We start from the raw sequence: 13,157 nt of genomic DNA, 5'->3' as shown, positions 1-13,157 counted from the left end.
CTCCAAGCCCAGCAGGACGGGGCGGGCGGTGGAGACAAGTGGAGCAAGGGTTGCGTGCTGGGGGATATACAAGGGACGTCAAAGGAGTTCGGAGAGGAGACAGAGCGAAAGTAGGGAGGAGTTAGGAAGGTGCGGGTCGTGGAGACCAAGGGAGCGGCGTTCAGGGACTGTCCGCCACGTCAGGCGCTGTTGAGAAGCCCAGTGAGAGGAGCACTGGGAAACTGCCAGTGGCTGCTCCGGCGAGGGGGCCCCGCGGACGGTGGGGAGAGCAGCGTCGGAGGCCAGTGGCTGAGCAGGGAGGAAAGGCAGTGCAGAGAGGCAGGCATGGTGCCCAGCACGTGCTCCCGGGAAGCGGGCACGAGGAGGAGCCGCCGCTCGCTCAAGGCCGACCGGGCTCACACGGAACTGGGCGGCCCCGTGGAGAAACGGGCTGGAAATGTCCGTGTTGTGAGCATGGCTGCTGGTTCAGACCCGCGGCCGGCAGGGAGAGGCTCGATCGCCCAGGGAACCAGTAGTGTTCAAAGCGCAGGCGGTCGGGGCAGCACCCGTGTTTAATGGCTGGGTGAAGGGTGAGGAGCCAGAGATGAAGACAGGAAAAGAGCTGTCGGAAGGACGGCTGCATCCCAAATCGGGTCCTGCTGAGGCTGGGGACCCAGGCGAGCCAGAATGCTGCCCCAGCTCATAGACGGTGTAGACAGCACAGTGTAGACAGCTCTGGCAAGCTCCCATGCGATGTGCATGGAAGGCATTCCCTGGTCCAAAAGGCTTGCAGCCCAGGGCCAGCCTGTTTGTTTACTGTTTTCTTATGGACACTGTCAAACATAGTCATAAATGTAGAAAATACTGTATCATGAACTCTCGTGCACCTGTCCCCCACCTCCTCAGTTGCCGGCCCGTGGCCAGCGCACATCTGTTCTTCCTCTCGTGCACCCCTCCCCACTGACTATTTGGATACGTCTCAGATATCCTGTCATTCCAACCATAAATAATTTCAGTAACTTTCTCTAAAAGATAAGAACTTTTTAAAAATTACCACAATACCATTATCACACCTAAAAATTTTAATAATTCCTTAATAGCATAAAAAATGTCCAGTCTCGGGGTGCCTGGCTGGCTCAGGAAAGCATGAAACTCTTAGTCTCGGGTTCATGAATGCCCCCACGATGGGTGTAGAGATTAGTAAAAATAAGTAAATAAGCTTTTTAAAAAAGTCCAGTCTTCCACTGAGCTTTCAACCATTGACTCTCATGGGTGTTCTTGAAACTAACCCGTCGGATTGATTGCTTCTTCCTGGGGGTGACGAAGGGGAGGCACAAGGAAAGAGCAGTGTAAGTTTACCCATTTGTTCGGGTCCTGGCCCCGCCATTCCTCCAAGCCTCTGTGTTCTTACCCACAACATCTGATTTCATTTGGCACGTCTTTATTGAGCACCTACTGTGTGCCAAACAGGTGCGTACAAACCACGAAGAGGCTGTCCCCTTTCCCTGAGTCCGTCAGTCGTCCTTTTTCACTCTCTGAGGGACTAGCCACGAGAGCCTCCTGTTGCCAGTACTGGGGATAGGAGAGAGCCTGAGCCTGGGTGCAGTCATCACCCAGGAAAGCCCCAGAAGGCGGCATCTTCCCTCTAATTTCCACATTCACAGAAAGGCAAGCCTCTTGTCCTTAGACCCCCTGGCTCGTCTGATCTGGGAGGCAGGATTTCATCAGCCTGGAGGCCGCGTTGCATCAGGCCGGAGGATGACTAAGCCACCGCACGCAGTTCTCCTTCCAGCAGGGCGCACCCCCCGGGCCTGGGCCAGCTCTCACTGACTCACATGGCCCACCCTCAGGGTGTCTAGGACCCAGGTGCCCTGGACACACTGCCGGACAAGGAGGTGACGTCTGTGGGAACAGGGTCGGAAGGCCTCCGTCTTCGAAGACTTGGAAGAAGAGGAGAGGCCGAGTTCTCATAGGGCGGGGAAAGGGTTCTGGGAAGGGAGGAGGGTGAGCAGATTTCCCACAGTCGCAGAGCATCGGGAGCGTGGCGGGTAGAAGAGAGCACCGAACGCCACTCATCCCTTCCCTGTGCCTTCTTGCCTTTCAGTCCTGGACGCACAATATCCAGCGAGAGAAAGAGTTTCTGAGGAAGCTGGTGAAAGCACGTGTCATCACTGACCTAACCAGCGGCATCTGAGGCGGGCCCGCACATGGCCACGGAGGTCCTGGCACTGCCAGGAGGAAGCAGCAGCCACCGCCACCTGCTCACTTCACTGGCCTCGGTCCGGCTCTGCCTGGAAAGTGCAGGAGTCTTCAGACCCAGGGAAGGACGGTGCCAAGTGGCCCCAGGGGTGGTGAGCCTGGGGAGAGCGGCCAGAGCTGTGTCTGCCCGGAGGCCAGCCTCAGAGACCAGCACTTAGCCTCATTCTCAGCCTGGGTCCTTGAAGCCAGTGGGCCAGGAGGCCAACGCCCAGGCCAGGAGGCCAGTGCCCGTGCCCGGCGGGCCCAGCATGCAGGAAGTGGACATCAGGCAGCGAGGCTGCTGCTGGAATCATTTCTCCAATCAGTGTTTGGTGTATTATCATTTTGTGAATTTGGGGAGGGGGGAGGGGAGGGATAATTTATTTTTAAATAAGGTTGGAGATGTCAAGTTTGGTCCACTTGCCATGCAGAAAGAGGCCCACTAGGAGGCCCGTCGGGGAGTGGTACCAGCGGGCTCCCTGTAGAATGGGGGTGCCGTGACCAGCCTGTGCCCTGCTTGGGGCTAGAGGGAGGTGGGCAGGATCTCATGCCAGCTCCCTCCAGCTCATGACACTGTTTGGCCTTTCTTGAGGAGAAGATGGGGTATTCCCATTCACCAGCCCGTAACGACCCCACAGGGAAACCCTGGAGCCATCATTTAAGCCAACAAGACAGACCCTGGGTTAAGCAAAGAGAACTTCAAAGCTCGGGAGGCAAGGCCTGGCCTAGCCTGATGGGAATGGCCCCCCTCCCCAGCCACAGCTGATCCATAGGACAGTGCCCCAGCCTGGACTGACCAGCTTGGCAACTGCTCTGGATTTCAGCAATGAGACTGTCAGGTTCTTGGGTTCTGCCTTTAGCCTGGACCAGAGGGAAGTGAGGCTCAAGGACCTTACCCAGGCTGTGGCAGCCATCCCGGGCAGCCATCCTGGAAGCAATAAAGCTCTTCCCCGAATCAGGCCTCCTCTTGCTTTCTGTGACTCTCCTGAAGAAGCAGGACCCTGGGGCCTCAGCAACTACATTAAACCCAAGGGCCATCTCTCTAGCCCCCAAAAATTCCTGGGTCCCTTTCTCTTCTCCTGTCAGCTGCAGGACCTGGGGAGCCACCTGGGGGCCTTCTGAAGCCTCTCCCATCCCACACAGTCCCGCACCCTCTTTGCCTTCAGAGAGGCAGACCAGAGGTATGAGGGCATGCCCCAGAGTCTACCCTACCCTGAAGGAGCCAGAGGGCAGGGGGTTGAAGTCCACGGCCCTAGGACAGCACTCCCAGAGCCCCAGTTCTGTGGGGAAAGAGATTCCTGCAAGCATAGGAAAGTATGTGCAGAGCCCCCGACAGAGAGAGGCTCACAGGCCACACTTGTTCCTGACACCCCGGGCTGAGTTCTGGAGAGACTGCCCACCCCCACCCAGAGGACAAAGGCACACCCTCTCCCCACAGCCCCCCTCTAACCCACGCAGAACAGGAAAGCAGAGCCTAGCTCTAGGCACCCCAGGTGAGCCTGGGAAAGGACACCCCCACCCGAGAGCCCTAGAATCTGATCTCTCCCCTCCCACCATCCCCAGGCAGGCCTGAGATGGGGGCAAACACACACCTGCATCTGAGGCCAGAGCTGCCTCTGTGGCAGCAAGTGAGGCTGGCTGGCCCCCTTACCTCTCGCCTGCCATCCCAAGGGCCACCAGCGTCCCACATGCCCCCTTACTGCTGTGCTTTGTCCTCAGGCAGAAGCCGGCTCCACTGAGGGGAAAGCAAGGCCCTGACTGAGGGACAGGCACACCCAGAACTCCCTTGGGATGCTGCTGGAAACAGGGCACGACTCCAGTGCACACTGTAGTCTACGGGCACGGCGCCCCCTGGAGTTGTACGGGGCCTAGGCTGCAGGCCTACAAGAGGCGGCCATGGCCAATAAAGCCCCAGGCTGCAGGAAGCAGCAGAGAGGAGCTACCCACTGCTCTGTCCCCTGTCCCACAGGGGTCCTGTCAGGCCTGTGGACAGCCCACCCCCCCCCCCCGCCAGCAGTGCTCTGCGGTCCGGCTTCCACTGCACAAACGTGCCCTCACAAAGCTGTAGTGCTCGGCACTGGCCATACACCAGACTGACGTGTGCAAGCTGGAAAACCTGCACGTGCCCACCCCAAGATTCTGATTCAGGTCTGGGGTGGGGCCCAGATGTGGGTGGTTTTTAAAGGTCCCCAGGAGATTCTGATGCAGAGACAAGGTACAGCTGGTCCACACACGTCCCCTGAGCACTTCCATCCCCACCCACAGCTCCCTGTTGTCAGCCGGTCGACAATTCCCGAGTTGCCGTCTTCAGCCCAGCTCTCTCCACTGGGCTCGGGCTACAGAGTCAGCTACGTCCTGAACATCGCCACGAGGGTGATCCCCAGGTCCTTCCAACTCCACGCGTCCAACGCTGAACTCGGGAGCTCCTGTCTCCAACTTGTCCTCCTCCAGGGAGCCCCAGCGGCCAGCAACAGCCCTCCACCTGGCCACCCAGGCCCAAAGCACGCCGTTGTCTGTCCTTACATCCCATGCAATCTTCATCCCATCCAGTCAGGCACCATCTGAGTTTTCAAGAAGGTGTGGTCTGTAAGCCCTTGCGGCCCTCTGCTCACCCCACATCTCTGCCTAGGACTCCTCTCTCCCCAGCAGCCTCCTTACGTCTCTCCCAGACCAGCCAGTCACTGCAACACGTGTCTGGTCGCACCATTCTCCTGCCTGAAACCCTTCAGTGGTCCCCAGCGCCACTGGTATAAAGTCCACACTCCCTAGTATGACACACAGGAGCCGGCCTTTCCCTACCTCTGTCCGCGTTACTCAACCCGCACCTCACCCGCCACACTGCTGTAATCAGGCCCCTGAAATACTACCCCTCCAGCTCCTACCTCAAAGCCTCCGTGCATGTGTTTCTCCTCTGTGACCCTCCCTTCTTCAGCCCGGGCACCCGCTCCTACCAGCGCGGCCCCGGCGGTGCCCGGGGAGCACAGGGCTTGCCAGGCGGGTGGCAGGGTGGCTGGAGCGGGCTCGGGCCTCCAGAGCCCCAGCGCAGCGCCTCACCGACCGGACAAGTTCCGTGGGTCGACTCGGAGAAGAAGCTAGAGGTGGGCCAGATAGCGGAGAGCAGCCACGGCGGGTCGGCCAGCGGGGACCCCGGAGACTGCACCAATCTCAGGGCCCACCGCCGAGACCGGCCTGTCCCCTCCCTCCCCACCCTCCGCCCAGCCTCCCGACTCCCTACTTCGCGTGTCTCCAAACTCCGAACGCCCAGTTCCCGCGGCTCTCCGCTGCCCGGGTTCTCCGCTCTGCGTCCCAGGGTCCCTGCCCAGCATCTCCTCCTCCCAGCCCAGCTCGGGGGACCTAGCTAGCCCGGGGGGACCAGATCCCAGCAGGTGGAGCGGCCAGGTGAGCCCTGAAAGGTGGGGTTGGGCGGGGGCGCTCCGGGCCCCACCCCGGGATCCGGTGACGCCGGGGCTGGAATTTGACACCGGATGGCGGCGGGCATGAGGCTGCTGAGGGATGGAGTTGGGCCCGGCCCCCAGACACAGCCCACGGGCTCCGCCAGCAGCAGGTCCCTCGGGCCCCAGCCCTCCCTGTGTCCCGGACCCAGAGCCCTGCACTGCGGTAAGCCGACCTGTTGGCCCACCCCGTCCCAGCCCTGGGGCTAGGGGGAGCGGGCAGGATCGTTCCCCTCCACTCCTTTCTCACATCCTCCCTCTCCTGAGCCGGAGGCACAGCTCTCCGCCCCTCCCAGCCCCCTCAGTCCCCCTGCCGTTGGTCGGACTGCACTAGCCCGCTGTAATGTGAGGCTCCCGCTGCCGCTACAGGGCGCAGACTGGCTGCCAAGGCCACGCTTTGGCTAAAAGAGGCGCTGCCAGGTGCACCGCCCTGGGCATGAGCCTTTTAAGCTTCGGGGGAAAGCCCAGCACTGGTCCCAGGAAAGGTGCCTAGAAGAACACAGAGGAGGACCCCTGTGGTGAGTATTCAGCTGGCAGGCGGGGAAGCAAGGACTGGAGGACCAAGTGGCCCCCAGCCTTCCAGGAGGGAGACTGGGCCTGACCTGCCTCCACGAGTCCTGCTCCTGAGCTCCCCCTAGCACAGGGGGTCGCTGAGGCTGCCTGGCCCGGCTTTCCCTCCAACAATGAGAACAGTCACTAGCCTGGCCCCTCAAGGCCTGATTCATTTAGCAGAGCACACCTGGCCCTGGAGGCGCACACCGGGGAGGCCTGGGGAGGTCTGGTTCACAGGTATGCAGACGTTCTGCGTGCTAAGGGGTGGGTGGGGGTGGACGCTGACAACTGGGACCCAAGGGCAGACCAGCTCTAGGGCCCCAGGGGGGTGTCTGGGAATGCCAACCGGGGTGGGTTCACCAAAGGGTTGGTGGGGCTCAGGAAGGCTGGCTCCTGGGGGAAACTTAGAGAAGCAGGACCAGGCTGCAGACCCACAGGAAGCTGGAAGGGGGCCAGACCTGGACCAACTCTCCAAGACCAGGTTGAAGTGGAGGCCTGGCTGGCCCTCCTGGGAGTTGCTCAGGCCTGAGTCTATTTGAGCGCAGCCAAAAGCCCACCCCCCCCCGCTTTGAGTCTGCAGGCTGAGCAATGCTGCCCCCTGGTGGCCACAGGGAGCCATGCCCATGCCCTATGTTAGAGGGCCCATCAGCCCCCGACATCGGCGGGCCCTTGAGGGACATCTGTGGTGAGAAAAGAGAACTCTGGCGGCTGTGGGTCCAGACAGAGCTCACAGAGGAGCAAGGTGCAGCAGCGCTGGGTGGGCCACACCGGCTGAGGCCGGGGCGTCGCTGACATCAGACAGGTCAACAGCAAGTGCCTTAAATCTTCTCTAGACTGCATCTTCCTCCTCTGTGACATGGAGACAAAGCTCTCTGTAGGACCAAGCGTGTCCAACTACTCCCTTCTCCAACTGCTCCTGGCAGCTCCAGGCCAGCAGCACAGGGCAGGAAGGTCCTGGGGAAAGAGCCCTTGGGATGTTAGGCAGTGGCAGAGCTTCTCTGAGTCTAATTTGCTCAGGTGGAAAATGAGGATTATGCCACCTACCTCGTGGAGTTGTGAGGACTGAAAGAGGGGCAGGTGCGAAGCACCCACACATAGTAAGGTTCTCAATGCAGTTACTTCTCCTCCTGGGTTGAGTCCAGCTATCCGAGCCCCTTGTACTTCGTCTGGAGACACTGAAGTGGAGGGATGACCTCAAAGGATAACTCACCTCTCAATGTTCCAAGCTGCCTCAAGAGGAGGGTGGGGGGAACAGGTCAACTACGGCTGATGGGCGCTCCTGGTATTGACAGAGATGGAGCCCGGATGTGGAAGCCCTTCTGTGCTGCCCCACTGGCCCCAGCCTAGGCGGCAGGTGAGTGGTTCTCCCAGTGACTGCCACCTGGAATTGAGGAAAGGTGGTTCGATCGGGGAGGCAGCGCAGGAAGAAGTAGAGGACATGGTCAAGGAGGGCCCAGGGGTAAGGAGGAAAGTCAGTGATCTCTCCCCTGGGCTCCGAGGCAGCGGACCCACAATCCTCCAACCTAAACCCTTCGGGAACTCCCCCAGCCAACTAAGCGCCCGTCGTCTCTCTGCTCCCCGCTGTCCCAGCCTTTCCTGCGCTCCCTCCACCCCGAGCCGACCTGGGTGCCCTATTCCTCCCTGAGGCTCCACTTCTGTGTCCGCGCAGCCTGCCCTGTGGCCAACCCTGGCCGCTCTGGCCCTGCTGAGCAGCGTCGCCGAGGCCTCCCTGGGCCCCGCGCCCCGCAGCCCCGCCCCGCGCCTCGGCCCCGCTCCGGCCCCGGCCCCCTCCACCGGCCACCTGCCGGGTAAGTGAGAGGGCGAGGGGGAGGCGCGGGGCGGGGCTGGCCCGGGACCCCGAGCTTGACTCCGTCTCCTTGCAGGGGGCCGCGCGGCCCGCACGTGCAGCGGAAGAGCCCGGCGGCCGCCGCCCCAGCCGCCCCGGCCCGCACCCCCCGCCGCCCGCGCCCTCGCCCGCGCCACCCCGCGGAGGCCGCGCGAGCCGGGGGAGCCGCGCGCGGGCGGCGGGGGCGCGGGGCTGCCGCCTGCGCTCGCAGCTGGTGCCGGTGCGCGCGCTGGGCCTGGGCCACAGCTCCGACGAGCTGGTGCGTTTCCGCTTCTGCAGCGGCTCGTGCCGCCGCGCGCGCTCCCCGCACGACCTCAGCCTGGCCAGTCTGCTGGGCGCCGGGGCGCTGCGGCCGCCGCCGGGCTCCCGGCCCGTCAGCCAGCCGTGCTGCCGCCCCACGCGCTACGAGGCGGTCTCCTTCATGGACGTCAACAGCACCTGGAGGACCGTGGACCGCCTGTCGGCCACTGCCTGCGGCTGCCTGGGCTGAGGCCTCGCTCCAGGGCTTGGCGGACTGCACCCTCGCCCGCGGCCCCTCGCACCCGGGGCCCTCCCGCGGGAGAGCCCGAGGGAGGGCCGGGGGCCGCAGCTGGGCGAGTGATGGCCCTGAGCCCTCGAGAGATGGAGGGACGACTGACCTGCCGCCCCAGTTCCTCACCCTGCCAGTCCCAGCTCTGCAGACACCAGACACCTCCGCTGCGGAGAACTCAGGACCCGCTTCTCACAGACTCTGGCACTGACTCAGCCACGGACCCAGGACTCCTCCTCCGGAGAACCCAGCACTGCCGGAGATCCCAAGCCTCAGCCCAGGCCCTGGGGGCCGGGAATCGGAGGAGACACACTGCAGTTGCCTTGCCCACCGGGCCTGTACGCACTCGTGGGAGCTGGACCCCTATTTATTATTCCTAAGTTATTTATTTACTTCCGTGGTTTGTCGGATCCTTTCCTGAGCAGTAGGACTGGCTGGGTAAGAGCAGCTGGATGGGGAGCCTGCCCTGGCCATCCCCCTCACTTCAGGCTGACTCTGCAATCACAGGCCTGGCCTGGATTTTCCCTCACTTGCCTCCACCCAGCAGCTCTAGGACATGGGGCATGGAATACAGGCAGAGTGGGTAGCACAGGTGTGTTCTCCAGTCCTGACAGGCCAGCTCACAACCCCCCTGCACGGTTGCCAGCACTTGGGACCTGGAGTTACAGGTGGAGAGAACCCTACCCTTGTCACGTCAGGCATTCTGGGGGCTTCAGTCAATGTGTAATGACACAGAGAACCACACATTGCCCCATCCCATGGTCACTCATCTATGTCCTACCCTCTAGGGCACCCTGACAGGTGCATACACTGCCTCTGCTTGTAGACAATCCAGCGTGGACAGCTCACTGCCCACACTCCATGAAGCAGCCCAGGACAAAAGAGCATCTGAAAAGGCTGCCGGTGGGGACGGAGGTGCAGCTGGTTTCGTGGGAATGAAGCAGAGAGCATCAAAGGAAATAAAAGGGCAGGAAAGGACTGAGGGCCCCCCAGAGGGACCCGCATTTTGAGTGGTGAACAAGGATATTCATTTGACAAATATTTATTAATTACCTATTATATGTCAGACACTAGACACCAGAGATACAGAAGTGAAAGGGACATGATCCCTGCCCTTATGCTTAACTCAGGAGAGACAGACAATAAATAATTATGTAAGTTCAGTTTGACAGATACTATGAAAAAGGACAAGAAGCTAAGAGGTACATACCTGCAACTGGAAGGAAGGGAGGGTTAGTGCCGACTCTGGCCTTCCACAGTGTCCCCGAATCATCTCTCAAAAGTCAGTGCAATCCCTCTGAGCTTTCCCGCATGTCCCTGTGAAACCCTGTTTCCTGGGTCCTGTGAATTTGTCCAATATGATGTTCTCTGGAAATAAGATGAGAGCCTGTGTTTGGAAAGGATGCCAAGTCTGAGGAACCATGGGGCGTGCAGAGGGGCTGCCGGGAGGAAGGGATATGCTGGTCTGGAGCTGAGGAGAGCTGGGCTGGAGGTTGGCAGCTGTGAGCACAAGGGCAGTAGCTGCAGCCAGGTGTGCCTGAGGGCACCGTGGGAGGGAGCCGGCTGAGGGCGGGGACCCTCGGGCATCTGCCACTGCTAACCAAAATTCCTTCCAAACTGTCGAAGTGCCTGGCTGCTTGGGCACCTGTGCCCCCTTCACCCAGGCGAGAGTGAGGAACAGGCCAAAGTGAGGGCTGTGTGCATTCTGGGTCAAGAAGGAGAAACAGGTCTGTGCTTCCACTCTTTGGTGTTCACTGCCCCAGTTCCGGGTGCTCCCCAAACTCTAGTGCTCTCACACTGCCTTCAAACACCCCTTCGCCCCCTCTCTCTGCTTCCAGACTGATTCAGTCTCCAGCCCTTCCCACCCCACCCGAAGAAAATGGCACCAGTGCCATATAGTTTGCAGATGCCTCATGGAGGCCTGGGCCCTGGCCCTGGTTGAGGATGAAGGGGGAAACCCGTCAAGCAGGGTCATTGGGCCCAGGAAGCCCCTGCTGGAAAGACTTGAAAACCTGGCCTAGCCCCCAGGCCCTGCCCTTTAGTGGTCATCTCTGCTCTTAGAGTCACTTAAAGGAGACAGAAGGACCCAAGCCAAAGGTGTTGGCTCTCAACAGTCCTGATTGCCAGTCCTTGAGCAAGTAGGGTCCCTCCAACTCAAGGCTGCATTCTGGGCCCAGAGAGATTGTGCCCAACATCTCACAAAGTCCCAGATGAAACAGTACCTTCTCTAAGAAGAACACGGTCCCACAAGAACCCAAAACCCTCTTTAAAAAAAAATAAATAAATAAAGCCACTTTCCCCCAAAAGAACAAGCTCCAGAGCTGCCGTTCTCTGCCTACAACTTAGCAGGGGTCACTGGCACATGACCTCACCAGGCGGAGCACTTTCCACTCCCAGGAGCCACAGGTGGTTCTGGTATCTCCAGTCTTTTTTTTTTTTTTTTTTTTTTTTTAGATTTTATTTATTTATGTGACAGAGCACAAGCAGGCAGATGGAGAGGGAGAAGCAGGCTCCCCACTGAGCAGGGAGCTTGATGTGGGGCTCGATCCCAGGATCCTGAGATCATGACCCAAGCTGAAGGCAGACGCTTAACGGACTGAGCCCCCCAGGCGCCCCTGGTAGCTCCATTCTTGACCACAGTCTTTGTTTCATATTTGCAAAATACACTGCCCGTCTGAGTGGTCTTCCCAGAACCAAGGCATGGTCTCCTCCAGAAGGCTATCAAGTCGCCACCTCTTGTAAGATGGAAAACTACAGGCGGCTGTGAAATGGCAGCTTTTCCAGCTGCAGGGAGCACCCGAAACTTCCCTTTCCATTTGGTTCATCCAGGAATCGATCGAGGTGTGGGGTTCCATGTGCTGCCGCCTGCACTTGCCAATGGCTTTCCTCCTCTCTTGTCCAAGGATGGCCCTATTTCCCCTGCGACAGAGTGTATGTGCACTGGCCGACTCACTGAGGTCTCATCTGGGAAAAGAGAGGCTGTGTAGAAAGCTCAGGGATCAGAGAAAAGATCTAGGACCATCTGCACCACATGACGTCACCTTTCTGGTTCACAGGAGTGGTTCTTAACCTGCTCTGGGGTTGTAGAGTCCTTAGGGAATCTGATGAAAACCAGGGGTTCTCTCCCTGCATCCCCAAATGATGAAAAGACCACTCCTTCAATTTATCCTACATCCTACAGATAGTTTTTTCTAAAATGCAAATTCAATCATCACTGCCCATTTGAAACACCACTTAAGGTTTGTCGAATGACTAGGGGCGCCTGGGTGGCTCAGTCGTTAAGCGTCTGCCTTCAGCTCAGGGCCTGATCCCAGGACCCTGGGATAGAGCCCCGCATCGGGCTCCCGGCTCTTTTGGGAGCCTGCTTCTTCCTCTCCCACTCCCCCTGCTGTGTTCCCTCTCTCGATGGCTGTCTCTCTCTCTCTCTGTCAAATAAATAAATAAAATCTTAAAAAAAAAAAAAAAGATTTGTTGAATGACTAGATTCCCACTAGGTTTTGCTTCCACGCTAATCGAGCCCCCCTCCTCACCCATTTCTCTCTATTCTTCAAGCCCAGACCAAGTTTCTCCTCCTCAGGGAAGCCTACACTCACCTTCTTCAGCCTCAGCAGCTATTGCCAATGTCTGCTTCCTCCACAGAATACAAGTACAGAGGTCCTCCTTGCCCTTTTGATTATTTTTTGCCCTGCTGGGATCGCTGGCAAGGGTTAATAAAAGGACGGAGCACCTGGCTGGCTCAGTTGGAAGAACACGTGACTCTTGATCTCAGGGTTGTGAGTTTGGGCCCCACGTTTGGGTGTAGAGATGACTTAAATAAACTTTAAAAATAAGAGTTAATATAAGGACAAGTGGAAGTGTGAGGAGTAGGGGCTGCTGGGGTCTGAGGCTGACCAGATCTATGGCTGGTCTCTGCTACACTAGCTGTGTGTCCCTGGACAAGAAAAGCTCAACTTCCTCAACCTGTTTCCTCATCTGAAAATGGTGACTAAAAAACCCACCTCAGAGTTGTCGGGAGAATCTGACCAAGGTATGCAAAGTACTGCTTGTTCCTAGCACTTAAAGGTGAGCTATTCTTATTCTAATTACTCATCAAGAGAAGTTGCTTCCAAGCACCTTAGGAAATTCTCCGAGTACTGTCCATGGTATGTGGTTTCCTGGTTGCTCTCTGGGCATTCCGGAGAGCCGTCCTTTTTTATTCCTGGGGCGCGCCAAGCCCCCTTCCTTCTTAGGGCGGTGCTGGTGCCTTCTGCCCAGGCCGCCCCCTTCCTGGGCCCCAGGAGGCGCCGGCAGCGCGGCACCAGAGTGACCTGTTTCTCCCCGCCAACCCCCAACACACACCTTATCCTCTAGCCTGCATTCCCAGCTCCAACCGCCGGCCCCTTCAGTCACATCCTCCTAGGGAGCAGCTCATCAGCGCCTCCCGCGGGTCTGCCCCTGTCGCCGGCAGTAGGTCTGGGGTCCGCGGGGCTCCGCGCGTCCCCAGCCCACGTGCTCCCAACCTCTGCCGCAAGGCGCCGCCCTCCCGCTAGGCGCAATGCGGACTACGTTTCCCAGGGTACAC

The 13,157-nt window shown here is 59.3% G+C and overlaps 2 protein-coding genes and 1 long non-coding RNA gene across 7 annotated transcripts in view; 2 read left to right on the top strand and 1 right to left on the bottom strand.

Annotated features, from left to right (window-relative positions):
• The window catches only part of ST3GAL3 (ST3 beta-galactoside alpha-2,3-sialyltransferase 3), a 183,144-nt gene extending 179,972 nt beyond the window's left edge, over positions 1–3,172 (top strand). For all 5 annotated transcript variants that reach the window (XM_044383913.3, XM_026498290.4, XM_044383912.3 and 2 more), the window contains one exon: positions 2,084–3,172. In XM_044383913.3, coding sequence (XP_044239848.1) covers positions 2,084–2,173 — 90 coding nt within the window. In that variant the 3' untranslated portion in view covers positions 2,174–3,172. The remainder of the gene's footprint in view (positions 1–2,083) is intronic.
• Positions 3,173–7,089: 3,917 nt separating this feature from the next.
• LOC130543479 (uncharacterized) lies at positions 7,090–13,102 on the bottom strand. Its single transcript, XR_008958857.1, has 4 exons — positions 12,935–13,102; positions 9,807–9,964; positions 7,266–7,602; positions 7,090–7,175 (listed from the first exon to the last, which is right to left on the bottom strand). It is a non-coding gene; the product is annotated as an uncharacterized LOC130543479 (long non-coding RNA).
• On the top strand, positions 7,456–9,833 carry ARTN (artemin). Its single transcript, XM_048220608.2, is given in 4 exon segments — positions 7,456–7,575; positions 7,891–8,029; positions 8,105–8,172; positions 8,174–9,833. Coding segments are annotated over 4 exon segments (651 nt in total). The 5' UTR covers positions 7,456–7,515; the 3' UTR covers positions 8,558–9,833.
• Positions 13,103–13,157: the final 55 nt, after the last annotated feature.

This window comes from Ursus arctos, unplaced genomic scaffold (assembly GCF_023065955.2).
Source record: "Ursus arctos isolate Adak ecotype North America unplaced genomic scaffold, UrsArc2.0 scaffold_12, whole genome shotgun sequence".
NCBI lineage: Eukaryota > Metazoa > Chordata > Mammalia > Carnivora > Ursidae > Ursus > Ursus arctos.
The sequence above is the reverse complement of the archived record's forward strand: the minus strand, read 5'-3'. Positions and strand labels throughout refer to the sequence as shown.